Source organism: Glycine soja, chromosome 5, assembly GCF_004193775.1.
Source record: "Glycine soja cultivar W05 chromosome 5, ASM419377v2, whole genome shotgun sequence".
NCBI classification, from domain to species: domain Eukaryota; kingdom Viridiplantae; phylum Streptophyta; class Magnoliopsida; order Fabales; family Fabaceae; genus Glycine; species Glycine soja.
Genome location: NC_041006.1, coordinates 40,088,681 through 40,116,570, shown reverse-complemented (window position 1 = coordinate 40,116,570; position 27,890 = coordinate 40,088,681). Strand labels below are relative to the sequence as shown.

The following is a 27,890-nucleotide window of genomic DNA, read 5'->3' as shown; positions in this document are numbered from 1 at the left end:
AATATAATTTAAATAATAATTTATAATTAAATAATAGAATATAAACATTAAACTCATAAAATAATTTAAAAAAAAGTTATAAAAAATGAGTTGGGGTTGGAAAGTGGGGAGTGAGTAACTGGTAAGTAGGGCCATGATCTGTTGGATAATTGAGAAGGTGTAGCCAGCAAAACTGCCGATGATTTGCCTAATTACAACGTTACATTACGAATGTACAGAACAAAACGGGTCCCACATTTTACGTTAAGGTTGCCCTTTCCTAGCTGGCACAACGCAACACGATCTTTTCTTACACCCCCTCAACTACACTACAATCCACACTTATAGTCATGACTCCCCCACCTTCACCACTCTTTATAACTCCTCTCTCCCTCACATTCTCACCACCACCACTATCTCCATCTACTACTCCTTCCCCTTATTGACGACACCACATTCATTTACCATATCCAACATGGCCGAGGAAGCTCCAAACCAGACAACCACACCACCACCTCCTCAAGAGTCAGTGGCGCAAGTGGAGGAAGTGGTAGTAACCGATGTTCCACAGCCACCAGAAAAAACAACAACCACTGTTCCAGTTGAAGAAACCGTCACTCTCGAGACTCACCTCTCCAAACCCAATAATGCTGACGACAACGACAACATCATCCCTGAATTCAAGGAAGAAAGCACCAAACTCTCTGAACTCCCAGAAAACGAAAACAAGGCACTCCAAGACCTCAAGAAGCTCGTTCAAGACGCTCTCAACAACCACCACTTCTCTTCCAAAGAAGATAATAAGAACCCACCACCACAAACTGCTGCTCACAAGGAAGAAGTTGTAACTGAAACTAAAACTGATGCTGCCCCAGCAAAAACCGAAGAGGAGCAAGCTGAAACAAAGGAGGAAGAGGAAAAGAAGGAGGAAGTGAAAGAAACGAATGAAGAAGCTGCGGTGGATGATGATGGAGCAAAAACTGTGGAGGCCATTGAAGAGACCGTTGTTGCTGTCTCTTCTACCGTTCAGCCTCAAGCTGAAGAGAAAGCTTCATCGCCACTTCCACCTGAAGAGGTTTCCATTTGGGGGATACCGCTGCTTGCAGATGAGAGGAGCGATGTGATTCTGCTGAAGTTTCTGCGCGCGAGGGAGTTCAGGGTGAAGGAGGCATTCACCATGCTGAAGAACACGATCCAGTGGAGGAAGGAGTTTGGGATGGAGGAGTTGATGGAGGAGAAGCTCGGGGATGAGTTGGAGAAGGTGGTGTTCATGCATGGCTTTGACAAGGAGGGTCACCCTGTGTGTTACAACATCTATGGGGAGTTCCAGAACAAGGAGTTGTACAAGAAGACTTTTTCTGATGAGGAGAAGAGGGAGAAGTTCCTGAGGTGGAGAATTCAGTTCCTGGAGAAGAGTATAAGGAAGCTGGATTTCAACCCTGGTGGCATATGCACCATTGTTCATGTTAATGACCTCAAGAATTCCCCTGGACTTGCCAAGTGGGAACTTAGACAAGCCACCAAACATGCCCTACAATTGCTTCAAGACAATTACCCTGAATTTGTTGCCAAACAGGTACTCTCCCACACTCCTTCCAATTCATTGTTTCTAATGATAAATTGTTGGAATTTCAAGTATGAGTAGCTATTATTCTAGATTGACCAGAGAAGAGATATAACCTATATAATGTATTCATTGAATCGGAATTTTGAATGACAAAGTGCAAAAATTGAGATTGTGACACAACACATTATTTCAATAGACCTGCTGATCAAATTCAGATGTATGTTATTCTAATTCTTTGTTTTTTTGGTTCAGGTGTTTATTAATGTGCCATGGTGGTACCTGGCAGTGAATAGGATGATAAGCCCTTTTCTTACTCAGAGGACCAAAAGCAAGTTTGTCTTTGCTGGGCCTTCCAAATCAACGGAAACCCTTTTGAGGTGAGGACATAAAGTTTCAATTTTAGCCTTTTTCTTTGTTGTTTTTCAGTTTGGTTTGTTGGTGATTTTGATTTTTGTCCCTTTGCACTTTCAGATACATAGCTCCGGAGCAGCTTCCCGTGAAGTACGGTGGACTAAGCAAAGATGGGGAGTTCGGAAATATCGATGCTGTCACAGAAATCACAGTGAGGCCGGCAGCAAAACATTCGGTGGAATTTTCAGTTACTGAGGTGGGTTTTCCATTGCTTTTTTGTCGTAGTAAATTGGTTTTTGAGAATCCAAAGAATGCAGCATTGGAATGGGGAATCTTTCATAGGATTCCTTTCTTCTCAATATTATTTAATTAATTCATTGTTTGCATATTTCTCATATTTCATGCCACAAATTGTGCTATCCAGAAGAAAAATTCAGGAGCAAACACTCATATTAGTAAATTAAGAATAAATAAAATAAATACAGAAGGGTATACTCCAATTGAAAAAGAAAGGTGAAAATAAACATAGAAAGCAAGTTTCTTTGGTTAGCTATCTATTGCCGCTGGGAGGTTGGAATATTTAAATTTTATTTCATGTAATTCTCATTTCTCAATATTGCTAAGAGCCAAATTTCTTCTGTGTTTAGCAAACCAATAAAACGTGTGGACCACTTTGATGTTTGATTAGCTAGGTTGTACAAAAGATAAAATAACCTTGAATATTAAATTTGTCAGATATTCCAATTTTACCTCAAAATGATTGATGAGAGAAATTCATGCTCAATCAAGAGCCACCAACATTTAGCAAGGATTTATAAATATGGGAAAAAACATTATAGAGAAAAAGAAAGAGGCAGTAGGTTCAAGAGGACAATTAAAGTGCTAAAAGGACAAAAAAATTCAACAGCCTATAAACTCTATCAAGTCTTGATAACTACCTAATGATGTTGATTTTGACATTAATGTCCATTCATGTATAGGGTTACATACTTATGCTCTACATCTTTTATTTATTATTAGAAGCTGTTATTGGACTTAACTCTGCAAATTAAAGCCACATGTAGCAATTAAATCCTATACTGTACCTTATTATTACAATTGATGAATAGATAGAGACTTCATGTTTGCCTTGTATGGTAGAATGGTTTTAATGTTATTTATTTATTTTTGTGTGTATTGGGGACGTGCAGAACTGCTTACTCTCTTGGGAGCTTAGAGTAATAGGTTGGGAAGTAACTTATGGGGCAGAATTTGTGCCAAGCTCAGAAGGAAGCTACACAGTAATTGTCCAGAAGGCTAGAAAGGTTGCTTCATCAGAAGAACCAGTGCTTTGCAACAGTTTTAAGGTTGGTGAACCTGGGAAAGTTGTTCTCACCATTGACAACACAAGCTCTAAGAAGAAGAAGCTCTTGTATCGCTTGAAGACCAAGCCTTCCCCTTCTGACTAAAATCATCATTGTTATGTGTATGTGCAAGTGGGAAGGGGAAGAACAGTGCCAGAATTGCTTGCTTACATTCCTGCATCAACTTCTACCAAGACACCAGTGCTTCAAAGATTAACTTTCCAGCTGTTCATATATGAATATAAAGTTTTTGTTTTTAATTTTTTGGCCTTTTTGTTTTGATGATTATTATGTGTTCAACCATATTATATAATTATATATACCTCTTTCTGTGTTTTTCTTGCTATGATTATTTATTGTTGTTGTTATCACTGAAGATAAATATCAAGGTCCTTCTTTCAAATTTGGGGTATCTTTTGAGTTGTTCTTAGGGAGGGACTTGTTGGCTGTTGCCCTATTTGTATGTTATAAATATCATGTAAATTTTTGTGGGGTCTCTCTCTCTATCTCTGTCGCTCTGTCCGTACCTAAGCATGAAGTGTGTTTGAGAGCTGTCATGATCTGTGTTCCCACCAGGGAAAAAAAATGATGTGAATGTCTATCATGGCTCTGGACTTCTGTAATATGTCACATTGTTACATTATGGTTGAGATTTAGATCAGCTTTGTTTTCTTGTCACAGCCAGGATCTTTTGGTTGTCTATTTAGACACATTATCAGTTTGGTTCACAGGATATGTAACTGATAATTTCTCTGCTGTTAACAAACTTTTTAAATCAAGTTCTTGGTATGACTAAATTTCACACACAACCTTAATTGTTGAAAATATTCTTCAGGAGTCGACCTAAATTGTCTCTTATCTTTTGAAAAAACTAGGTCCCATTAGATATTTAGAATTGGAGAGTTGGAATCAAATCTTAAAATTATAGCCGAACAATTCCATTTGCTGCCCATATTAAAATTTAAAATTTAATTTTATCTTCAAATTCTATAAAATTAAAATTAACTAATTCATAATATATTTAATTCCAAGTTCAGATCTTGAGAATTATGATTCTAATTAAATATCACAATAAAAGTTTAAAATTCTCAAATAGTTATCATTGTAGAGAGCTGTAAAAATAATATTAAAGAACATAAATATTCACCAAAAAAAAATTAAAGAACATAAATAAATTTTCCTAAAATTTGAAGTTAAAAAATAATAAACATTTCTTTGATAATAAAAATTGAAAAACTAGAATATTTTTTTTTTTTAAAATAGAGTATATTTTATTGTTCATCATCTATTTTCTCTATTACCATGGACAACTATTTTTGGTGGCACCAACCAAACATTGTCGCCGATGACTCTCGGCTACCACAACACAACTACTTGCAACCATTAACATGGTTGACATTTTTAATTAATCATTGTTGCCGTTCAAGTCCCTCAACTCTCCTTGCCGGCCGGCGTCTTTTAAACCATTAACCATGTCGTTATCGGCGTCCTCCATTCAAATTGTTACTCTATCTCTCAATTCTCTATTTGTCCTAAATATAAAATATTTTTTTTAAGCAACTTTAATTTCAGAGCAGTGCTGTTTAGTACAAAAGTTCTTTTGTGCGAATCACACGAATCACAACATCTATGGTAAGATTTTTTGTAAAGCATATCTTGGTGAAGATAATTATAAAACTAAAGAAGAATTTCATGAAAATCAACCTTGGTATTTTGACTAAAATAAATTTCGTAATTTTTAGCATTTTCCTTAATTCTATCATTAAAATAGACGCTTCTTCACAAGAGTGCCTAGAAGTCGCCAAGAGATTTCACTATGTGCAATTAAATTTTTCTAATACCCATCCATTTAATCAATAGAGGGGACAACGTTACTTCGAAGACTCAAAGGAAATTTCATTTTATTAAAAAAAATCAACTATATTTTCTCAATTAAAAAATGCCAGAGTGTGATTACTTATAAACATGATTAGTCTAATTATTATATTTGTAGCCGATTTTTCTTACCAGCAACCAATATTATAATTCGTATACCATCAGCAAGGCAACCACGTATTGCAAGATATTTGTATAATTATACACATACTCTATAGTATTTTCCCCCTTTTTTTCAGCTATCATATGCTTTTAATTAGTAGTAAAAATGTACCGTCAAGCTTTATCAAGTATATCGACCCTTGAATCTTCGACGAATTGGATATGCCAGCCATGAAGAACAACTCGCATGTGTAAATTGACAAAAATGAAGACATTGAAAGAGCCCCAAAGATCTTCAATATCCATGAGTGCAGTGGCTACTTTATCTTTTGTGCACCGAATTTCACCATAAAGCCCACTGGCCACTGATTACTTTAAACTAGCTTGTTTTTTTTTTATCTGTTTAAATATTCTTTAGGCACTTGTTTGCCTTCTTTTTTTCAAACAAGTTTTTGATCCTTTTAAGGCATGAAGTGCAAGAAGAGGAGGACGATCATACCATCATTTAGACCAGCCAGGCAGCAAAGTTATAGAAATGTTTTTGTTTCTTTAGTTAGGTAAAGGCATAAAACATCTTGGTACTTTTTCTTCGTTGATCATGCCTGTCAGATCATCAATAACGTTACTTGTATAAGTGGATACACTGCTCATTTTGCTTTTGTTTGTTTAAGGAAAAGTGAAAGTAAAAAAGAAAAATGGTTTTATAAATTTGAAGACATATTGTATCTTTACTGCTTAGTTATAAGAAAAGATAGAGAAATTAATATTTTATTGGATTTTTTTTTTAACCTGGGATATTCTCAAGTTGAAAATCAGAGATTAATATCTTGTAATACTAAGAATCATTTAAAAAACACGGATTTTTTTCAATAAATGTTCTTTTAAATACTCATGAATAAAGAAATCAAACCTAATTACATACATAAGAAACATGTTATTTGTCAATCTCTTAATCATATCTTGTATGTAATTTAGATGGAACCTATAATAACATTTTGGTCTCTACGTGTAAAAGAAAGAAGAAAAAGAGAAATAAAATGTGTTGAAATAATACATTTATAAATTATTATTTTAAAAAATATAAAAATTATTTGACAATATATATTGTATTTCTCTCACATTTTCTTGATTAGATAAGAAGAGAGAAAATTAATTATTTTTTATTTAAACAATAGAAAATAAATAACTTTTCGGTTATTTTATTTTATTTTCTCTCATCATTCAAAGTCCAAACAAAAACTTCTCTTTCATTTTTTTTCTCTCTCGTAATTTTAACTAACTAAAATCTTTTGGAGTACTTGTGGCAATATTTTCCCTCTATCCTGTCATCTACTTGCATTATTTATATTTATGTAAAGTGGCAATAGTACAAATATTGTTATATCTTTGGGTCAAGTCAAACAGAAATTTTTCTGGAAAAGAAAAGGATTGTTAAAGGAAATTAGGAAAGGAGTAACGGGATTTAGAACAATACTGTAATTTACCTCAATGGCGGAGTTCACATTACTTTTACAAGTGTTAATGAAGTGACAAAAATATGATTCGGTGATAAGGGAAAGGGTAAAAGTAAAGTGGTAAAGCAGAAGGCATGGCTTCCAAAGATGTTATGACTAATGAGGAGGCTAGGGAGATTCAGAGACGCCAAGGCAACAAAGTAACAAACATGGTGCCACTTTAGTTGACTAGATGCCTTTGCCAGTACTGTGTGCGAGGCTTCATCTTATTGTTGCTTTTATTTTTTTATGTACCTTTTCTCATGGTCATGGACGTGCTTTCAGCTGCAACTATGAGCCTTGTATTTGTCCAACAGAGTACGTTATAACGGGTATAAAATGCTTCTCTTGTCGGATCATTGAACAAAATAAAGCACTTTTAGAAACTAATAAGACTGTTATGAAACATACTATTAAGACTGTACCAAAATCTAGGGTTGTTTTGACCTGATTAAAAACCCAATGCTTAATCACACCAGAGGGTTCCAGGCCACATCAGCATTTTTATTTTTCATTTCTTAAATTTGGATGGAGGGCCCTATGTAGCATGCCATGTGTACAAAATGACAACTAGAGATGACAATTGAGTGAGATGAACACACATAACAACTACATATTACTTGTCTTGTTGGATAAAATACTCACATATTGTTTTAATTTTCGGGGGTATCTACACTTGCATATTTGTGGATACCCATAGATATTTATTAAAAAATAAAAAATAATTTACAAATATCTTAAAATACAATTAAATTATATTTTTATTTATTCTAATTTTTTATTTTTTAAAAATAGTTTAAAAGACAAAATTAAAATTATTCAAATATTTTACACAATTACTCTATATAAATATACTAACGAAGATTATTCAATCTAAAAACTAAATTTAAATTTAAAATACTTCAAACCCATATGTCCAAACAACAGTTAATAAAATAAAATAATTCAATCTCGTAAGTTTAAACAAAAATTAATAAAGTATAATACTTCAATATTACAAGTTCATACAATGGATCATGCGCTTTAACCTGGCACAGTTGGTTGTTTAGGTATTTTTTTTTATATAATTTTATGTCATTAATATTTTAATAAGTGGAAACTGACCTTTTTACCCTTGATAAAAAAATAAGCGTGGAATTCCTGTTCGGAAGAAAAAAAAAATAGACCAAATTAAGCCACATGGGTGGTCTCGTCCCCGGCGTCATCTCCAATCTCAGACTCAAAAAAGTCTTCTTCAAACCTCCAAAAGAACACAACTTTGGACCAGATTCGACAAAACAACGTTAAATAGAAGTGGCAAAGTTGGCACATTTTGTGGATTTAGGAAGTGGTTTGTGGCCGAAGAGTGATCGGAGATCAGAGGGGATCTGGGTCGGAAAGTGTCTGAAAATCGAAAACTGGAAATGGTTTTGATTAGAGTGTATGTGAGTGGATAAACACAATGATGATGGCGTCGATTTTAAGAGCGACGAGGATCTCGTCGACGACAACGGCGACGATTTTGACCGGCTGGCCGCCGAGTAGGTGCTGGGTAATGCAGAGGAGAGCTTTCGACTGGTAGATGTCGTCGTCGGAATTGAAGAACAAACCCCCAGACAAGTAGCGTCGTCGGTATAGGGCATAGTTTGTGGTGTGAACAGGTACAAATTGAGTGGCACTTTTTGTTAAGGAAAAGGAAAAGGAATTATACAAAGCATAATGGTTAGCATATCACAAATGGTGACGGTGGTTGGAGAGAAGAAGCCCCTTCAACGACCATTGCCATTAGTCTTTTCAATTTTTGAATTTGGAATTTCCCTCCTTCAATTTGATTTTGGTGGGTTTTGTTGTTTGCTTTAATATTGTAGAAACCAATATCTGAAATACTCCATGCTTGATTATAATTGTGATTTCGGTTTGTTGTTGACAAGTGAGGTTATATTGTGGGGTGTTTTGATCACCAATCGAGCTTTTCACAAATGGTTTGGGAAATCAAAATTGTAGATCAGAGATTTGGAACCCTCTCAACTGGTAAATTAGTTATAAATAAATTAGGAAGGAGAAGGATTGAAAGGAAATAGAAAAAATGGAAAAAAAAAAACAAAACAAAACACCAACTGATAGGAAGATGCAGCGGTAGGCCCAAGAGGAACACTATCAGACCAGCCTATTTGGATGATTTCGTGTAGTGTATGCAGGAAGCACTAGCAATTGTATGTCTTAGGAAAATGCCAAATGTTGTGTTATAGGTTGTTAGTAGTGAAATGTTAAAGCTGTTATATTGGAGAATCAATTCTGTTACGATGCAGCCCATTATTCTTATAAATACACAAATGTTTGAATAAAACAGAATGAATTTGATCAAAGTGATTTAGTGCAGTAAGGAGGTCCTTGTCCTCCAAACAAGGCTAACCACTGTCCTTGTTTGTATCACCAACTGTTCCAAATAACAAAAGGACAAATGAGTCAAATAACAACTTAATTTAATTACTTGAAACTGGTATAAAGGGTTCATAAGACAAATCCTAATCGTCGATTATCTTACAAATAAATCTAACGGATATTATAAAATGTACCAAAATGAACAACTTAACTCACTGGTTCACTGTAGTCTAGGCCCTGAAACAAAAACATATTTTAAGTAACTTCAATATCACAACAGAGTGCCTACACTTTCTTCCTTAACAAGTTTCCAAACTACTGTAACACACACCACAAGCATATAGTGACAAGGCCTTATGTTAGCTATGAACCTGCATCAGGTTGTTTGTACTGATCCTGATTTTGCTTCAATTGGACTCATCTCTTCACCTGTGTTATAAATTTCACAAGATAAACATCTTGTTTGCATATTTACTAATTACTAGACTCATACACTCCCTCTGTATATGTATGAAAACTCAAAGGAAATCTGTGTAATATTCAACTTCAAAATATTTCATAGGAGTTCACTAGAAAAATTTCAATATAAATATTGTAATTAATATTTAATAATAATTGGTCTTTGAGTATTGCCAATCAAGAAAATGGAAATGTATAATTAATTTTTAATATGTCTTGGTAATAAAGTAATGGTGAATCGACTTTGTATATATGTCTCTTTTTTTGGTACAGAACTATGTATGTCCCTGGTGCTTTGGTTTGTGCCTGGTTGGCTGGGTAAATTAGACCTGTGCTTATGAGATCTGAGATAAGAGAAGACATTTGAGTTGAACAACTTTATAGAAAATTGTTTTGGGATATTTATTGAATGGGATTGTCATAGAAGGTCAGGATATTGTCATGCTTATTTGTTTGAAATAAGGTATCTCATATTTATAGTTGCATATGCTGATGTAGTAAAAAGAAGGGTTAGTTAAGATTTTAATTCTCAAGTTTTTAGTTTCTAATTTTTAGTCTCTTTTTTTTACAACTTTTATTTCTTTATTAATTTTTTTTTATCATTTTTAGTCTTTTTAATTTTTTTTGCCCATTTTTAATTTTTCATTTATTTTTATTGCTTAAAATTAGTCTCAAATCTCAAATATAAAATAAATGAGGGACTAAAAATAGATTAATTTTGAGTAATAAAAATAAACAAGAGATTAAAAATAAATAAATTTAAAATGACCAAAAATACTGATGAAAAATTAATGAAAGATAAAAATTTATAAAAAAATTGAAAGACCGAAAATTAAAACCTAAAAAATTTAAAGAACTAAAAACTTAATTAACTCAAAAAAACAAGTCAAAGTATACTATATTAATTATTTAATTGCACTTGATACCTCTTAACTAACATTACTTATGATATTTCTCTTAGGTATTTGCTACAACAGTTATCTGCAAGAATTTGGATGTGGCTTCAAGGGTTGCTCGTACTTATGGTCTGGATTGCATAACACTAGAAGGTTGGCCTAGTTCTTTTCATTGTCGGTAACACTGCATAACACTGTTTTTCCCTGACAAATTGTCTGACTTATTACTGGCGATAAAGTAATTAAGCAAGAATGGTAGTATGACTAGAGGATTTTATGATCACAGACGATCAAGATTGAAGTTCATGAATATCATTAAGCAGAACGAAGACAAAATTCACATTAGAGAAAAGGAATTGGAGAAAGTTAGATTTAATCTACAAAATTCACCTGTGATTTACGGCATTTTACATTTACAGTGGTTCTTTTGGGGTCTATTATCTAGGGGCTTCTTTTATAAGAGAGCCTCAATTTGTTTTAGACCCGAACTATTCCTTGTCGAGAAACAATTTCCTCCATGGTTGTCAATTCACAGGTGGTGTAACTTCGGACAAGCTTATTAGGAGGTGGAAGATCCTTTGGTGCTCAGTTGTTTGGAACACATGGATAGCTAGAAATTCCTGCATTTTTAGAGACCAAGCTTTTGACAGAAAAGTCCTAATGCAAAACATCATGTTCCACACGTGGTGTTCGCGTTAAGGTTTGCTAGAAAAGATTTTGAAGCATCCTTCCCACAATGGTCATCATAGCCGAAGTTGTTCCTTTGGGATTGTGTAACCTAGAGCCATAAATTATGGTAGAGCTGTATGAGGGCCACGTTGATGATATTCGATGATATGAAGAGTGCTTGCGGATGCTTGTTCATTAGGAACGGTGAAGAGAATATGATATTCTGTTATATGGGACAGCTAGTTGTACTATGTTTTTTCTCTTTTATCTGTGGGTTATGTTGAATTTATAGGTTCATAAGTACCCTTAAACTCTCTATAACCCTTGTCTTTGTTTGTTGTTTGTATCTATGGGTTTAGGTAACTCTTGTGCGTGTGTGTATATATATAGGTTTTGTTAATATATATATTCTTATTTTTTCAGTATAACTATATCAGTAAATTATAATTAGAAAATATCTTACAACATATAATGGTGTAACTAGTTAATACACTTATATAAAAAAATAAGGATGTGTAAGTTGGCAACTGCCCGTGGGGTTTGCTTTGCTAACATATACACTATTGTTCTTTAATATGAATTTCTTAATAAATTATATGTAAAGACATATTATAAAAAGATGATGGATTGAATAGTGATTTATCATAATTGTTGATGAAACTTTTTTAAATCAATAAAAAAAATTGTATGTGAAGATAACTTTGTAAAGAAGTGTAATAATCTTTATTGCAAGTACACCTCAGACGATAAGAGAAACCAGTTCGCAAAAATACGAAATAGAATTCAGATTCAAAGTCAGTTAAAAAATAGAGAGAAATCAAAAGGTACTTATACTTCCCAACACACCACTTTTCCTTTTCTTCGTTGTGTATTTTGCCCATCGAATCATATTTTCATAAAGAGAATATTTTTGGAGAATAAAATTTAAAACACACTTAAGAGTACTTAAGAGTAGTTAATAACAAATTTAGAGATGGGAATCTATACCCGATCTGTCAATATAAACTAGATGACAAGACCCAACACTTTTGTTTGGTCCATTAACAATACCTCTTATCTTAAAAAAAAATAATAGGGTGTTAGGAGTATGTTTGTCTCATCTTATTTTTAGCTTAAAATTGACTTTTGAGTTTAAGTTAAAAATTAGAGTTAAAATATAAGTAAAAATTGTTTGTAAAATTTGATTTTTTTTAGCTTAAAAGTTCATTTAAAGATATAAGTTAGTTGGTAAAATTATATTCATAAAATCATAGAAAAAAAATATATATATATATATAATGAAAAATTATATATATAATTAAATTATGGAACTTTTTATTTATATACAATTATTTTAAAAATTATAAAAAATAACGATGATTTAAAGCCTTTAATTTTTAAACAAGTCAAAATTACTTTAATTAATAGAATTTTATAATAATAATGATTTACAAACAATATATATACATATATTATTAATTAAATAAATTTAAATATTAAATAAAAAATTAAGTGCTTAAGTTATTATATTTGTTGTTCAATGATTTTTTAAAAAAAGTTAAAAAAAATAAATTTTTTATTTTAAAAACAATATGAACATCACGTGAAATTTGTTGGTGTATTTTATTTATATAGATATTGATAGTTTGAAAGTGTGGGTCTCTTGTCTCGAATATAAGACCCATAATGGTATTCAAAGAGTAAACCATTAAAGCTAGACACACGTAGATAATGTTAGTTTCATACTAGGTGCATAGGTATATATAATTTCCTTAATATGAACATTATGTGTGGTATATAGCATATCTGATTGTGAACTTTTTGATAGTTTGCACTTTACGGTATTTTATATTTTATATGACGACACTTCACTTAACATATTTATTAATCAGAATTTTTTATTGGTCAAAATCTTTCATAAGTATCCCTTTTCAAAATCTCAACAATTTGTTTCTCTTACTTTGAGGATCAATGACTATTCCCACAAACTAACATGAGATTTTTTAGTGTATGTTGTCCTCACTCACGTTTTCTGGGAAACTTCTTAGAAGGTGAGTCATCTCATAATTACTCAAAGTCAAACAATTGAGGATGCATTTTATTGGTATGAGTAGTATCAATTAATTCCTTTAAGTCATCTTCTTAACACCTCTTCTCCCTCTTTCCTATGCCACCCAAGGTTCAGGTATCCAACCCAAAAACTAGCTTAAGGGGTGAGGGTTGTCCCTCACTTATATATTCTAATGTGGGATTACTTTTAGCCGATGTGGGACTTGGATTATTTCCAACAAGCAATGCTAATGACAAAGCCTTAACTTCAACATATACCACCACCTTCCTTAGAGGTAATCCCATATCATGGCACTCCAATAAACAAAGAAAAGTTGCAAGGTCATCCACAGAGATTGTGCAACTATCGAGATTATGCGGCTTTCAAAATTGCTTACTTAACATCACATCACATTGTATGAAACTCTTGAGTTGTTATGTGATAATATTGGTGTTACATACTTGTGTCTAAACTTAAAACCTAATAACACATTCTTGTATAAAGTACATTTAATTCTTTGGATTCTTTGTAAGAGAACACGTTCACATGACAAAATTACTAGTTTCTCATGTCTCAACAAAGGATCAAATAAAAAACATACTTACCAAACCACTTCCAACCACTAGATTTGAAGAACTTAGGTTCAAGATTAAAGTTACATGTGATTATAATTTCATCTTGAATGGTGTAATGACTCAACAAGTGTTGAAATTCAAAATTTAAACGTAATTTCGTATATCTCTTATATCTTTGTAATTGATCAATCATTCTTTGTATCAATCCTGTAATAATAGTAACAAATCTCTCTATGCATGTTGTATATCTTGGATGAAAACCTATTTTGCATAAACCTCTATACATAATACATCCATTAAGGGAAATTTGTTAAAAACTGTGTGGAGATTTGTCTCTAGGAGAATTTGGTTCTTACTTTTAATAATTAATAATGTAAAATCGAGTATGATTAAAAAGTAACAAACAACACATACAATTAATATGACAGGTAAGTTTTATCTACAAATAATAAGGATCTTTAGGTAGCATCTCCAATAAGGAATCTTATAAAGAGATCTTAGCATTAAAATCTGATTTTGTTAAGATTCATTATTGGAGCATAATGTTGGCTCTCCAAATGAAAATCCAATAGAATAATTGTCAAAATCCTGCATTCATCTAAGAAAAGGATTTCTCGCTCTCTCTCCACAAAATTGATTCAAGATCTCAAGATGAGATATACTATCCAAGTAAAAAGTAAAAAATGAAGGAGATTTTGAGAGTGATGCAATACTACAGGATTCATACAAAAAATGATTAAGATCTCAAAATGAGATATTCCATTGAAGATGCTCGAGAAATGTTGCATACCCAGCCCCAACCAACTGTCAATGGGAATTGAAGGACTAGGTCCAAATTTGGAAAAAAAATATTTTAAAATAAGTGTTGCATTTAATTTTTTAATGTAATATTAATTATTTTTTCCACTAATATTCCTAATAAATGTCACCTTAGTTTTAAATCTAATATTAATATTTTTTTTCATTTATTTAATAAGATTAGTTTTGTAAAACTAATATTTTTTTTCGTCTATTTATTAGTTTCTCTTTATCTATATAAAACAAATTAGAATGACACTTATTTTGAAATAAAGGGAGTATTCTTTATATTGTTTTATTTTTTGTTTTTTTACAATTTATGCTGCATATACTACCTCTAAAATCATAAATTTTATAGTGCGCGTGTTTTAATAGAAAATTTACATTACAAATACAGTGTGATAATATTATAGATAAATAATCTTACTCCTGAATCATGTAGTTATTAGAGATTTGATTTCTAAATTTTTGTGTATGAAAAAATATTTATTAAAAAAAAGTTTGTTTCTCAAATAAAATTTAGGTAAATGTTAACTAGTGGGCATTGAATAAGAAATTTAAAGTATAAATATTTTTATTGGGAGATAAAAAATTGTGTTATTCATGATTTTTTTATATTCTTCTATGATTTATATGATAAATATTTTTTTTCTTTTAGTTTTTTTTAACTAATGGTACATGTTAGTAATATCCTAAAATTTAATAGGTTGAGAGATTAATCTTTAACTTTTTATGAAAGATAAATACAAAATGTATGATTTAGATTAATTTAATATTACCTTTTATATTATATATAAGCAATATAGTAAAAATTATCAAGATCAAGCAAAGTGATGGTTAGATTTAATATTTCATAAATTAAAATTTTATTTCAAAAGTATCCGTAAATTTAAATTTTATAAGTGATTATTTGATTTAATGTTAATGTTCATAGTCAAATGAATAGGTGCCTAATAAATAAAATTAGTAATAAATTAAGAATATAAAAAATATTTAACTATAAGTTTAAAAATTAATCATTATTACTTATAATTAACACAAAAAAATCATATTACTTATACATAAGATCAGAACTAATATATTTTAATCATAGTTAGTAGTTTAAAATAGTTTTTTTGTTTAATTTCAAGACAATATATAAACCTTTTAGTATCAACTTAGTCTGGACTCAACAAATGAAGGGAAGAATTCAAGAGACCAAGAATGAGAGAAGAAGAAAAAAGTGAACGATAGGTGAAGATAATAAATGCAAGCAAATGATTGGGTAATGAATAGGAAGAACATGAAAAATTGAGAGATGACACATGATACTGACAATCGCATGTGGTGAAAACGTGTGACGACGTTGCACAGATTGAGAACAATAACACCGAACATTTCTTAATTGTTTAAGGTAATACTACACAGGTTAAAAATAAAATAAAAAAATCTTGCTCATTAGTAACTCAAAGAAAACTAGTTAAAAAAATTAAATTTATTTATTGAAAATAATATAAAATGCGTTTAGAAATTATAAGGAAATTAATTTTTTATATTCCAATAAATATTTTTTCTTCTACTTTCTTAACAATTACATTAACTAATTAGCATTTGTAAAAAAAAATCAATGTAAAGACACTAATAAAAAAGTAAATTTCTTTTTTAGAAAACACGTAACAATGTACTCTCCTAAGATTTTAAAATGTCATCTCACATTATTTTAATAAAAATATTTTAAAATGTAATATATAGGGATTGAAATAAGTAATGTTTAGATGTAAAAACTAAAATGAAAAGAATGTATAAATATAAAGAATAAATGGATAATTAAATTATTTCTTAAAATGTGAAATTTATTTGAAGAATGATAGGAACATATTTTTTATAACACGGTTTTTTTCTTGTGAACATGTATATTTCGGTCAAAAGTAAAAAATTAATATCATTTCATTTAAGAAGTTGATATTTTTTATTATATTTTTTTCTATGCACATATCAAGAATTGAATCTATCATCACATACTTAAAAGATACTTCCTTGGAATTCATATATAAGAGAAAAGTGATATTGTTTATTGGATTTAAATATAATAAACTTTAATTAACTTTGTATTATTTAATGTTATCATTTCTAAAATATCTTTTATTTAATTTTATTTCAATTTTCAATGATTTTTTTTATTCATGATAGCAAATTGTAATAAATAACATTTTAGAAATAATTTTATTTTTTACTTGAAATTAATAAAATTAAATGATATTAAATACTTTTCTTAATTAATGCAAAATTAATTATTTTTGCTTATATATGAATATAGAAGGAGTAGAGTATAACATACTCTTTTTAATATATTTTTTCTTATTTTTTTAACATTACAAAATTATAAGGATCATTTAAAGGGGTCTAAGACTTGTAATTTTTTAAAGGAAAGTATATTCAAAATAGTGTTAAAAAAATATATTTCTCATATTCTAAAATATTTATTATAGTACTTCCTATGGATTTACATATAAGCAAAAAAGTGATATTATATGTTAAACTTAAAATATAAGTAAATATAACTAATTTTATCTTATTTAATGTTATCATTCCTAAAGTATTTTTATTTTAATTATAATTTTATTTTCAATAACTATTTTTTATTCATAATATAAAGTTTCAATAAAAGACATATTAGAAATAACTTTATTTTTTATTTGAAATTAATAAAATTAAATAATATCAATTAACTTTCTTAATTAGTACAAAATTAATTATTTTTATTTATATACAAGTTAAAAAAATAATGCATATTTGACGGACGGAAAGATCCACAAAGCCTGATATAAGTGATAATTAATTATTTTTTTGACAAACCAATAACTAGTTTGGATCATTTAAACATATGTTAGAAACTTAGGGTGTATTTAAGTTATATTTTCATTTTCTGTTTTTATTTCTTATTTTCATTTTCTAAAAACTATTTTCATCTTTAAAAGATTAGAAGTATGAAAATATGTTTAGTTTAACTTCTTATTTTCTGCTTTCAAAAAAATAAAAATACTGAAAATGTGTTTTCAAAAGAAAATATATTTTTAGATTGGCTTAAAATTACATTCCTTGTCATCCTGTTTTTATTTTATCCAAAATGAGATTCGTGGTTTCAACTCAAAACGAGATTTTAATGTTTTCAGTCTTTGGTTCGTTTGAGAAAATATTTTCACTGAAAATTAAAACAAAAATCCAACCAAACACATTTTCATCCTCATTTTCTATTTCCAATAAAAATTTCCAATAAAAATAAAAACAGAAACAACCAAACCAAACACCAATAGAGCCACACATAGGAAGAGAAGAGTTTCTTCTTAATTAATACTCTATTTGTTTGAAAGATTAGTATTATGATTCAGTAGAGATTTACTTTATTTAGTGACATTTAGTATGTGTATGGATCTCACAACTTCTGTCCTTTTCTTTTTTAGTGGAAATGTCAAATATCTGGAGAGAAGGCTACTCGTGACTTCTAACGGTGTCAGAAAAAAAAAAAACGTACTTTACGAAGAGAAGTAGGCTTGCAGTAGTAACTGATTCCATACTGTTTGAGGAAAGGAGTGTCAGTTAGCCAATCACAATCTAACGACGGTGGTGCTCTTACGCGCCGACGGGATCAAAGTCCAGGATGCTCAACGCGTTTTCTACATATCCACATTTATTTCCCTTTTTGACAGATACTAATAAAAAATTGCTAAATTTTAATCATTATATTTTAAAATAAAAAATATTTTTATATCTATTTTTAAGTAATAAAAATGTTTAATGAAATATAGTATTTTTTATTCTTAAATTATTCATCATAGTAACTAACAATATAAAAAATCTTATTCTATTCAAAATATGAAAAAGTATTTACTATTTTTAAATACTTAAATATTTAATAAAATATATTTTTACTTAGTAATTAATTATTATTGTTTGGACGCTCAGCTCTTTTGTTTATTATAAAGAGTTTTTTATGTCATTGTCTATCAATGGTATCGATTTTGAAAAATTGATTTATATTTGAATATGATATTTTGAAAGCAAGTTTGATTTTATTTAGTTGGTAAATAAGATCCAATATTATCATTAATTATTTTTAGAAATAAGATTCAGTTAAGTGTATTATAATAAAATATATTGTTTCAATTTATAAAGAATAATAAAATATTTTCGTTTTGCAAATTAATCTTTCAGAAATATACTATCAGATATTGGATGGTACTTAAAACACATTATTTACATGGAATATTTTGTAAATCATTAATTTACTTATGGAATGATATTATTTTTTACAACATTCAGTCAAACCCTCTATGTTTTTAATGAAAAAAATTAAATTAGGAGAAGATATGCCTTTTTGTATGGTTACAGAAGACCATCAACCCCAACAAGAATTTATAAAGTTTAATTTAATTTACATATCCTTATCAATAAGAAAAATATGAGAATTGAATTCAAGGTTCAGAATGTTTTGTTCAGGAGACAAGCTAATGCAATGTGTGTTTGGATAGCCTCTAAATTATGATTTTAATGATGTGAGTCAACTTTAATTTTCATCAAAATTTTCATGTTTACATTGTTTTCAAAATTTTGGTAAAATTAAATATGATACAAAAATATATGATAAAACTGAAGCTTTATTTCTATCAAAATCAATTCTATAATAATCATTTGTGTAAAATCAATTTTATCATCACCAATCCATACACATATTAGCTCCTTCTCTTGCAGGATAGGCTACACGCCATGCTAGTCTTTTTTTATTCTGTATTGCTTTATTAATATATATGAGTTAAGTTTCGTTCGGTAAAAAAACAAATAATATAAGTCTTATATGTCTTTTAAGGTTATAAAATGTAAATTACTATTAAATTTAATTTAATATTCTTATTTATAATTAAAATTATTTGTATCTTTAACTTTTTATCTTCCTTATTTATCATGTTGGTATTTTTTACATATATATGTTTTTCTTTCTAACAAGAGTAACTATAAAGATATTATCAAGTTTTTCATACATATTACGAATATTTTAGTGTAAGTATAATAATTAAAACAAACTATATAAGAAAATATCATTATTTTTTTACATAAAAATATCACTATCATTATTAAATAATACTTGTAAATTTACATATTCTAAAGAGGGTTTTACATATTTCAAACAATAATATCATTATTTTTAAATTGCAAGTAGTTTTACCTAGTTATATACATGTACAGGTTCAATTTAAACAACAAAAATATGTTTAATCATTTCACTAAATAAATTGAAAATTAAACAAGTAGTCAAGGTTGTAAGACTCGCGATTCTATGTAGACTCATTTAGGTTTCGTACACTCGATTTATAGAAATTGAATCGTAAACTTGAAAGAGTTTACTCAATTTAAAAAATATATTAATATTCCTATATATAAAATCATAACTAAATATTTCAATCCTAAAATAAATCAAAATAACAAACTTTAACAATATTTCATCTAAGATAATCTTATATAATCATCATATTATGAGATGTTTCTTAGATATTCTAACTGACCTTATATCTATCGTTTAAGGAAGGTTATATTTGTTGGAGCTGGATCTCACTCATGTTGCAGGTATAACACTTGATGCCTCACTACAATGGCTATTTGTGATTCTGCAGTTGAATGCAGAATAATACACACTCAGGAGATGAATGCAGAGAGAGAAGGAAGTGAATTTTTACACATATACACATATTCTGTTATTAATTTGGGGCTCTGAGTAATATTTATTCACAATAATACTTATTGTTGTTTAACAAAAATTCAATGCTTGGTAAACCATTAATGGACATGAACATGATTAACCATCCGAAAAATTAGAAAAAATACAAACAAATAAACACATTTGGATTTGACAATTGAAGCAAGTTTTGGAAATGCACAAGACTTGAAATGATGCTGCATTTTTTCAAACAAGGAAACAACAGAAACGTAAACTCAAAGAGAAGATCAATAAAGCTGAGTGTCATCAGATTGACCACATCAAGGTAAGCAAAAGAGTTAGACTACAAATTTAACAAGAACCTAAATATTTAACCATCAAAGAGAACTTCAAATAGAGAATAGGAAAAGAAGAAAATCTACCGCGGAGGATGAAAAGGGAAAACACAACACATAAGAGAATAGTAATTAGTGACTCTGTCTGACTCCCTTCAACATCGTTGCGACCACGCAATTCACTTTCATCGCGGACACCACGCACTTGCACGGTTGCAGTCTCACGGAAGAAACATGCACTCGGCGTCTCGGCTACTCACACTTCTGGTTCTCACCGTCGCCGCAACCACCATGTATGAGCACGGAGCACCTTGCCTTCGCTTTCGCAATCGCACCGTTGTGATGGAGTGACGGAATAGCCGATATAGAGTGAGGAAGAAAGAAAAACACAAACCCTCAAACAACAAGCACTGGGGCGTAGGCATGAAGGGAAGATGAAGAAAGAAAAATGAAACAAATGAAATGACGTCGTTTCATTTTTCCGCAAACTCGTCTGAGTCTACTCGAATTTCGATTTTGCTACCGTTTAAACTCACAGAGGCTTTGTAAAATTGTAGAATCATACGAATTAAAACGTGATTTTGATAACCATGCAAGTAGCACAACCTAATAAAAATTTATAAAAGGAAAGATGTACCAAAATTTTACACCAACCTAATGTATATACATGGGTTACATTACCTATTAAGATTGATTAATTAATTAATTAAATAGTGGAGTGGTTCTTGGGTGACTGAAAAAAAGAAAAGATGCTGTTAAATTAAAATAAAAAATAAAAAAATAGAAGGTTTAACTATTCATTTGATCCTTATATTTTTTAAATTTATCCTTTTTAATTCTTGTAGGTAATAAATAAATTTTTTAATCTCTGATGTTTATATTTTTAATTCCCAAGAGGTCTATATCATTAGTTGTAGTTAAAAAAATTAAAATGATAATAACCTTTTAAAAATTAAAATATAAATTTTAAGGACTAAAAATTTATTTATTAATGATAGAAATTAAAAAGAATAAATTTAAAACTATAAACACTAAACCAAAATAAAAAGAAGGGAAGGTAGCTTGTGAAAACGACAAAGAAGATTGAGGAATGAAGAGAAAGGTGTCCCTTTCCTGTCCCCTACAGCATCGGCGTTGTAAGAGATCCCATTCCAAATTTCCAATCTCAATTCTCATTTCTCAGTTTCACAAACTCAAATAAAAAAACCAAAAGGGCAGTTACTAATTTTCACAACTGGATTCAAGCTGGTTTCTCTTCCTCTTCTTCATGTTCATTTATTGAATCCCACCCCAAATTTCTAATTCTTTCTCTTTCACTCTCCCACGTGCACCTTCCTCTTCCCCGCTCTAAATAATTCTCCGTTCCCATCATTCTCTCTCTCTCTCTCCCAATACATTATTATTATATGTGTGTGGAAAAAAGAACCGTTTTTTTTTTCAGTGAAAGCGACCACCTTTATATTATCCTTTTGATCAGAGTGTAAAATGGTGATGTGATTTTACAAGGGTCTTGCATGCCCCTTTGAGTTTCAGTTTTCAATTTTGAACCCCCTTTTTTGTAATCCATAACCATAGCTGGTAGCATCCTTGGTTGAGTCGAGGGATTTGATTATGGATAAGTATGAGGCTGTCAAGGATTTGGGAGCTGGGAATTTTGGGGTGGCTAGGCTCATGAGGAACAAGGAGACCAAGGAGCTTGTTGCCATGAAATACATCGAGCGTGGCCAAAAGGTTTCTTTCTCTTTTCATATTTTTAAATTTTTTTTCCTGATTGTTTTCCTTGCTTTTAATCTTCGATTTTTTATTACCACTCCAACGTTTTCCGTTTGAGATGATCAACGAAGGACTTGTGAGGTTGAAGCTCTGATTTGTGAAAAGTGAAAAATCTAAACATGTGCATTTGTCACAATTTCGTTACACGTGATTGAAATAAATAATGTAGAAGGGGATGGAAAATACTATTATAAACTATTTAGTTTTTAGGTGTGAGGCAGCTCCTTCCCGGAGAGAGTTGATTGTGATTACTAATTAGAATTAAGAAATAAAAAAAAAGTTATCACTTAATCTTTGAGTTAGCAAATCCAACAAATCGGTTGTTCATTTGCTTGTATTCTTCTGTAAGTAAAAGCAGGCTAGATGGGAAAGCATGATACTCCTATTTGTTTCTTGTTTATTTTTTTTATATATGAAATTGAAAAGCTATTGTTTTGGTATCTGTGATTATAAGTTTTTTTTTGCCCCCTCCTCCAATTTCAGATTGATGAGAATGTGGCAAGAGAGATTATCAACCACAGATCCCTTCGGCACCCCAATATAATTCGCTTCAAGGAGGCAAGGACCTTATTTGTGAACTTGTTGGATCACTTAGTATTGACTATTGAGTACTCGATTTAATTAATTATGTACTCTTATTTAAATGGGATTTTGGTTTTGCAGGTGGTTTTGACCCCCACCCATTTAGCCATAGTGATGGAGTATGCGGCTGGAGGAGAGCTCTTTGAGAGGATATGCAATGCTGGAAGGTTCAGTGAAGATGAGGTTGACAGCTTACTCTTAGTATTTTCTGCTTTATTTCACCCTCTTGCTTTTAGTGTCATGCCTACTGTAGCCATATCTCATTTATTTTTCCATTTGATTGTTCAGGCTAGATATTTCTTTCAGCAGCTGATTTCTGGTGTACATTACTGTCATGCCATGGTATAATCATGCTCAAGTTCTTGAGAAATTATTGGATTTCCTGTACTCAGAAATACAGAGAGTGAGAACCTATGCTTTTACTCACTTTTTTGCAGCAAATATGTCACAGAGATTTGAAGCTAGAAAATACCCTTTTAGATGGAAGTCCTGCACCCCGTCTGAAAATTTGTGACTTTGGTTATTCCAAGGTACTGGAATGAATACCATCTACTTTCAAAGTTCTAATAATATGTACTTTAGCCTTCATATTTCTGAATTTTTCATATTTTTGGTTTAGTCATCATTGCTTCATTCTCGACCAAAATCAACTGTTGGAACTCCAGCTTATATAGCACCAGAGGTTCTTTCCAGGAGGGAGTATGATGGCAAGGTATTTAGTCTACATATAATTGGTTCTTTGTAGTTTCGTACATCTTTGTGTGTGTGTGTGTGTGTATGTTGGATGTTAACTTTATCTTTCTGCCTTCTTGCATGTCAGAATCATTTGTTTTCTTTGAAAGGGGGGAAGGGATTTGTTTTCATTTCTTGTTAAGCCTTGCTGATCTATAATTTTGTAGCTTTGTTCCTTTGATCATGCTTCCTGGAAAAGTATTTTATGTGCATCTATTGGTAAGTGGTAACCAATATATTCAGGATTCTATTAATGTTCTATTATAAAAATTGTTTCAGTTGGCTGATGTATGGTCATGTGGAGTGACTCTTTATGTCATGCTGGTTGGAGCTTACCCCTTTGAGGATCAGGATGACCCTAGGAATTTTAGGAAAACAATTCAGGTATACACCCTTTTAATACTGATTTTCATATTGTTTCATGTTACAATCACATCATCTTACCCACATATCTTGCTCTCTTCTGCAGCGTATAATGGCTGTTCAATACAAAATCCCTGATTATGTTCACATATCCCAAGACTGCAGACACCTCCTTTCTCGTATATTTGTAGCAAATCCATTAAGGGTATGCTATAATGGTTAACTTTTTCTTCTTCTATTATTACAATTTGGACAGATTGTTGTGTCTGTTTAGATCATGCATGCATTGTTTGTATTATATTCCAGAAGTACACTTTTGTTATTGTGTTTACTTGAAAACCCTTGCGAATCATTATGTCAATGAAATATAATCAAAAGAAATTTTGCTTGAAAAATAAACTCTGTTGACTGAAAGCTATACCTAGTGAGAAATTCTACACCCATGACCCAACCCCTTTTCTTCTTGTTAGTTTATACCAGAACTTGAATTTGGTGTTCTTTTCTCTCCCTTGCACTGTTTTCCATATTATCTTGCTTAGATTTATGTCGTAGAACCAGACACTGCAAAATTTGAGGCATATACAATTTGAATAGAATTCTTATCATATTTTATTGAGAACTTATGGTGTTTGCCTTTTGCAATTTTGGTGCCATGTACTGACTCAATAATAACTTTGCTGGCTATTGGTTGCATATTTTTATATAAAAACAAACAGATCTTTTTTTACTTATATTCCATTCAGTCCTTATTAATTAAATTTTTTGTAAGGGTTTTTCCATCTATATACAGCTCCCTATTTTGATGTTGCTTAATGTTGTCTTCAGTTCATTCTCCAGTTTTGATGCACATACCTAAGCAAAAGACAATATTTTAAACATAAGCATGGTGCTTTTGAAAATACACTTGCTACATTTGATATTAGGAATCAATATCTTGTTTACATCAAGCTAACTGCCAGATCTTGTTATCTTTGTGGTTTACAGAGAATATCTCTTAAGGAAATTAAGAACCACCCATGGTTTTTAAAGAATCTTCCAAGAGAGCTAACAGAATCAGCTCAAGCTGTCTATTACCAGAGAGGCAATCCAAGCTTTTCTGTTCAAAGTGTGGAGGAGATCATGAAAATTGTGGGAGAGGCAAGGGACCCTCCTCCAGTATCTAGGCTTGTCAAAGGTTTTGGCTGGGAGGGCAAAGAAGATGAAGGGGAAGAAGACGTGGAGGAAGAGGAGGATGAAGAAGACGAGTATGACAAGAGGGTCAAAGAGGTTCATGCAAGTGGAGAATTTCAAATCAGTTAAGCAGTATAATAATTCTTGTGTACTTGGTTAAAGTATTATTATTTTTTATGCTAGAAGTCATCTATTTATGTGTACTATAATTTATAATAACTACTATAAACCATCGAGGCAGTCTAACTTATGGCACTTTCCATGTAATGTATTAGTATTACCTGTATCACCATGGAAGCCGTGTATGAGAACAGTAGTTATCTGATTACTTCAAAATTACTCATGCCTGTTGTAACCCGCATAGTTAAAGCTTAAAATGCTTTTTAATAGTAATATAGTAGATGAAAGAATGGCCTCAGTCATGTCTTGTGCCTAAAGTTCTTGTTCTTGGCTTTGCCTCTACTTTGAGTCGCATATTATAGCAAGCGGATGAACTTGCTCAAGTGTGAAATTAAAGTGGTGATATTTTGATAACCTTTTATTTTAAACACTCAATCAACACTTCTTATTTTTGTCTCTTTCCTTTACTATCACATCACATCATTTATCATATTGATGTTTCTCTCTTTTCTCTCTCTATCTCTCTCAAGTTGTCCGTTGATAATGGTGTTAAAAGAACTTTTTCAGGTTAAATTAATCTTAATCATATAATCCTAAATGGTTAAGATCAGATTTTAAAAGAATAATAATTAGACTAGACATTAAATGTTATAAATCTAAATTTAAATTAGATCTTAGTTACCATTAAGAGTAGTACTATTCTTTTTTTATTATTCATGGGAATCAAATATGATAATAAAGGATTTATAACAACTTATAATTTGTTCAATCAATTAAGTTAGATTCCATGGGCAGAGTATTATTTTAAATACTTTAGAAAATTTTTTAAGATTGATATGTTTTACAGTAGTGACTAAAAAGTCTCCGCTCCACCTCATTTTAGTCATTTCCCGAGGTGTGACAGGTCAGGTGTTAATCTTGAGCTTCGAGGCTCCGGCTAGTAAGACCTAAAAAGAAAAGAAATATTTGAGAAATATGATAGATAAAAAAAAGAATAAAAAAAGTAAAATAAAAAATATTTGATTCAAGAGAAATAGAAACAAGTGAATATATGGTGACAAATAGAGTGAATATAGAATGTGAGTTTACAACTTTAAATTTCTCTTCTCCCTTATTTTCTTATCATCAAACGCATCATTTTTTCCTCCTATTTCTCTTTCTCTTCAATTTATTTTTCCTCGTTCAAGCAAAGCATGAAGGCGATGGTTTAAGTATATGTAAAGATATTTCAATCATATAATTGAGATTTGAGGGAACGCTCAACTTATAGTGATAACATATGAGAAAGTAGGTGTGCTTAGTAGTGTTGGCAAGACTTTATTTTATAACGTGGATGCTACCGCTAGTGAGTCATAATCATAACATAACATTATATATAACTCAGATAACTTTTTTGGGTGAACCTAACTGAAGATAACATTATAATGCCATGAGATAATCCTAACAGAAAATGGGCTCCTTTTAAGTGTTGAATATTATAAAGCCATGGACATGGAGGTATAAACAAGTGTTGAGGGTCTTATTATTAAAACTTAAGAAATACCAAGCGATACAAGTTTGAGTCTAATAATGAGAATCTCACAGGAGTCCTCATCCCAATGGACTTGGACCATTTCTGGGGTTGATGCTGAGTTGGACTTAATTTGTGTTGATTCCAAATAATTACTAGTATTGATAACCTTTTAATATAAGGAGTTCTCTAATCTGAATCTGAATTCTGTGTTTATTACTACATTCAAGCTGGGACTAGATATGGCCACAGGCCACGTCCCACGTGGGATAGATTAAAAAAAATCTGGAATTCAGATTGTGCTGTACTCAATCAAACAAATTATTGTGCACCTTTTTGCGGTCGAGAAAATAAAGGACAAACATTTGTGTACCTATACGCATGGTAGCTTAGGCATTTGTGCCTTACATTACATGGCACCCAGAGTATCTGACTCAGACTTACCTTATAATAGCAATTAGCAATAGCCCAAATCATGACTTTGCCCACATATTTATAGCTGATGCAGTACAGTACAATTTTTTTAAAAAAACTAACTAACACGTCCTAACAGAAGTAAAAACAGACACACACCAATATAAATTATAGATGACTTTTCTTATCTTTTTATTTAGTTTTAAATTAATCAGAATTTCTTTATTTTTATAAATCGAAGGATTAATATAAAAAATACTCATTATAGTTTAACTTGATAAATATTTCATAATTCATTTCACACCAATTTTTTTTTCATAATTCATAATTTATCCACTATTTTTATTTAATGAGAAAGAATCTCATAAATAAAGCACTTTTGCATGCTTAATTACATTTAAAATAAGTTTTAGCCACGTTTTTGTTTGTAATATTTTACTTATATAGTTATATGCCTTTTAAAAATAAGCTAATTCAAATAATGATTGGTTCTTAGCAAATTTTATTAGCTAAATGTTACTTTTACTCTTTTATGCTTTAGTGTTTTAAATTTTCATTCACTAAATTTTAAAAAATCTCATTTTAAATTTTTATGTTTTGAAACTTTTACTCTGATAATTTCTTTCATTTTCTGTTAATTATTACATTAATGTTTCATTAACTTTTGAATTTTGAATAATTAATTAGTTAAAAATAATATTAACT

At 30.5% G+C, this 27,890-nt stretch overlaps 2 protein-coding genes and 1 long non-coding RNA gene across 3 annotated transcripts; all 3 read left to right on the top strand.

The window, feature by feature from the left end:
* Positions 1 to 292: 292 nt before the first annotated feature.
* LOC114413284 (patellin-3-like) lies at positions 293 to 3,896 on the top strand. Its single transcript, XM_028377589.1, has 4 exons — positions 293 to 1,555; positions 1,799 to 1,923; positions 2,018 to 2,153; positions 3,088 to 3,896. The coding sequence occupies exons 1-4, from the start codon at positions 455 to 457 to the stop codon at positions 3,343 to 3,345; spliced, it is 1,620 nt and encodes a 539-aa protein (XP_028233390.1). The 5' UTR covers positions 293 to 454; the 3' UTR covers positions 3,346 to 3,896.
* A 3,961-nt stretch (positions 3,897 to 7,857) lies between these two features.
* Positions 7,858 to 11,520, top strand: LOC114413283. Its single transcript, XR_003666887.1, has 2 exons — positions 7,858 to 8,350; positions 10,492 to 11,520. It is a non-coding gene; the product is annotated as an uncharacterized LOC114413283 (long non-coding RNA).
* Positions 11,521 to 21,579: 10,059 nt separating this feature from the next.
* Positions 21,580 to 25,635, top strand: LOC114413282 (serine/threonine-protein kinase SRK2A-like). The gene is made up of 9 exons (XM_028377587.1): positions 21,580 to 22,252; positions 22,778 to 22,852; positions 22,958 to 23,059; positions 23,165 to 23,218; positions 23,314 to 23,406; positions 23,496 to 23,588; positions 23,888 to 23,992; positions 24,078 to 24,176; positions 24,956 to 25,635. The coding sequence occupies exons 1-9, from the start codon at positions 22,133 to 22,135 to the stop codon at positions 25,268 to 25,270; spliced, it is 1,056 nt and encodes a 351-aa protein (XP_028233388.1). The 5' UTR covers positions 21,580 to 22,132; the 3' UTR covers positions 25,271 to 25,635.
* The last annotated feature ends 2,255 nt before the right edge of the window (positions 25,636 to 27,890 follow it).

Excerpts from the sequence above, each read along its gene's own strand:
- LOC114413284 (XM_028377589.1), top strand. The coding sequence starts at position 455 with ATGGCCGAGGAAGCTCCAAACCAGACAACCACACCACCACCTCCTCAA. Across the intron at positions 1,924-2,017 it reads TCAACGGAAACCCTTTTGAG|ATACATAGCTCCGGAGCAGC; the intron begins GTGAGGACATAA and ends TTGCACTTTCAG. Across the intron at positions 2,154-3,087 it reads TGGAATTTTCAGTTACTGAG|AACTGCTTACTCTCTTGGGA; the intron begins GTGGGTTTTCCA and ends GGGGACGTGCAG.
- LOC114413282 (XM_028377587.1), top strand. The coding sequence starts at position 22,133 with ATGGATAAGTATGAGGCTGTCAAGGATTTGGGAGCTGGGAATTTTGGG. Across the intron at positions 22,853-22,957 it reads ATATAATTCGCTTCAAGGAG|GTGGTTTTGACCCCCACCCA; the intron begins GCAAGGACCTTA and ends TTGGTTTTGCAG. Across the intron at positions 23,060-23,164 it reads GAAGGTTCAGTGAAGATGAG|GCTAGATATTTCTTTCAGCA; the intron begins GTTGACAGCTTA and ends TTGATTGTTCAG.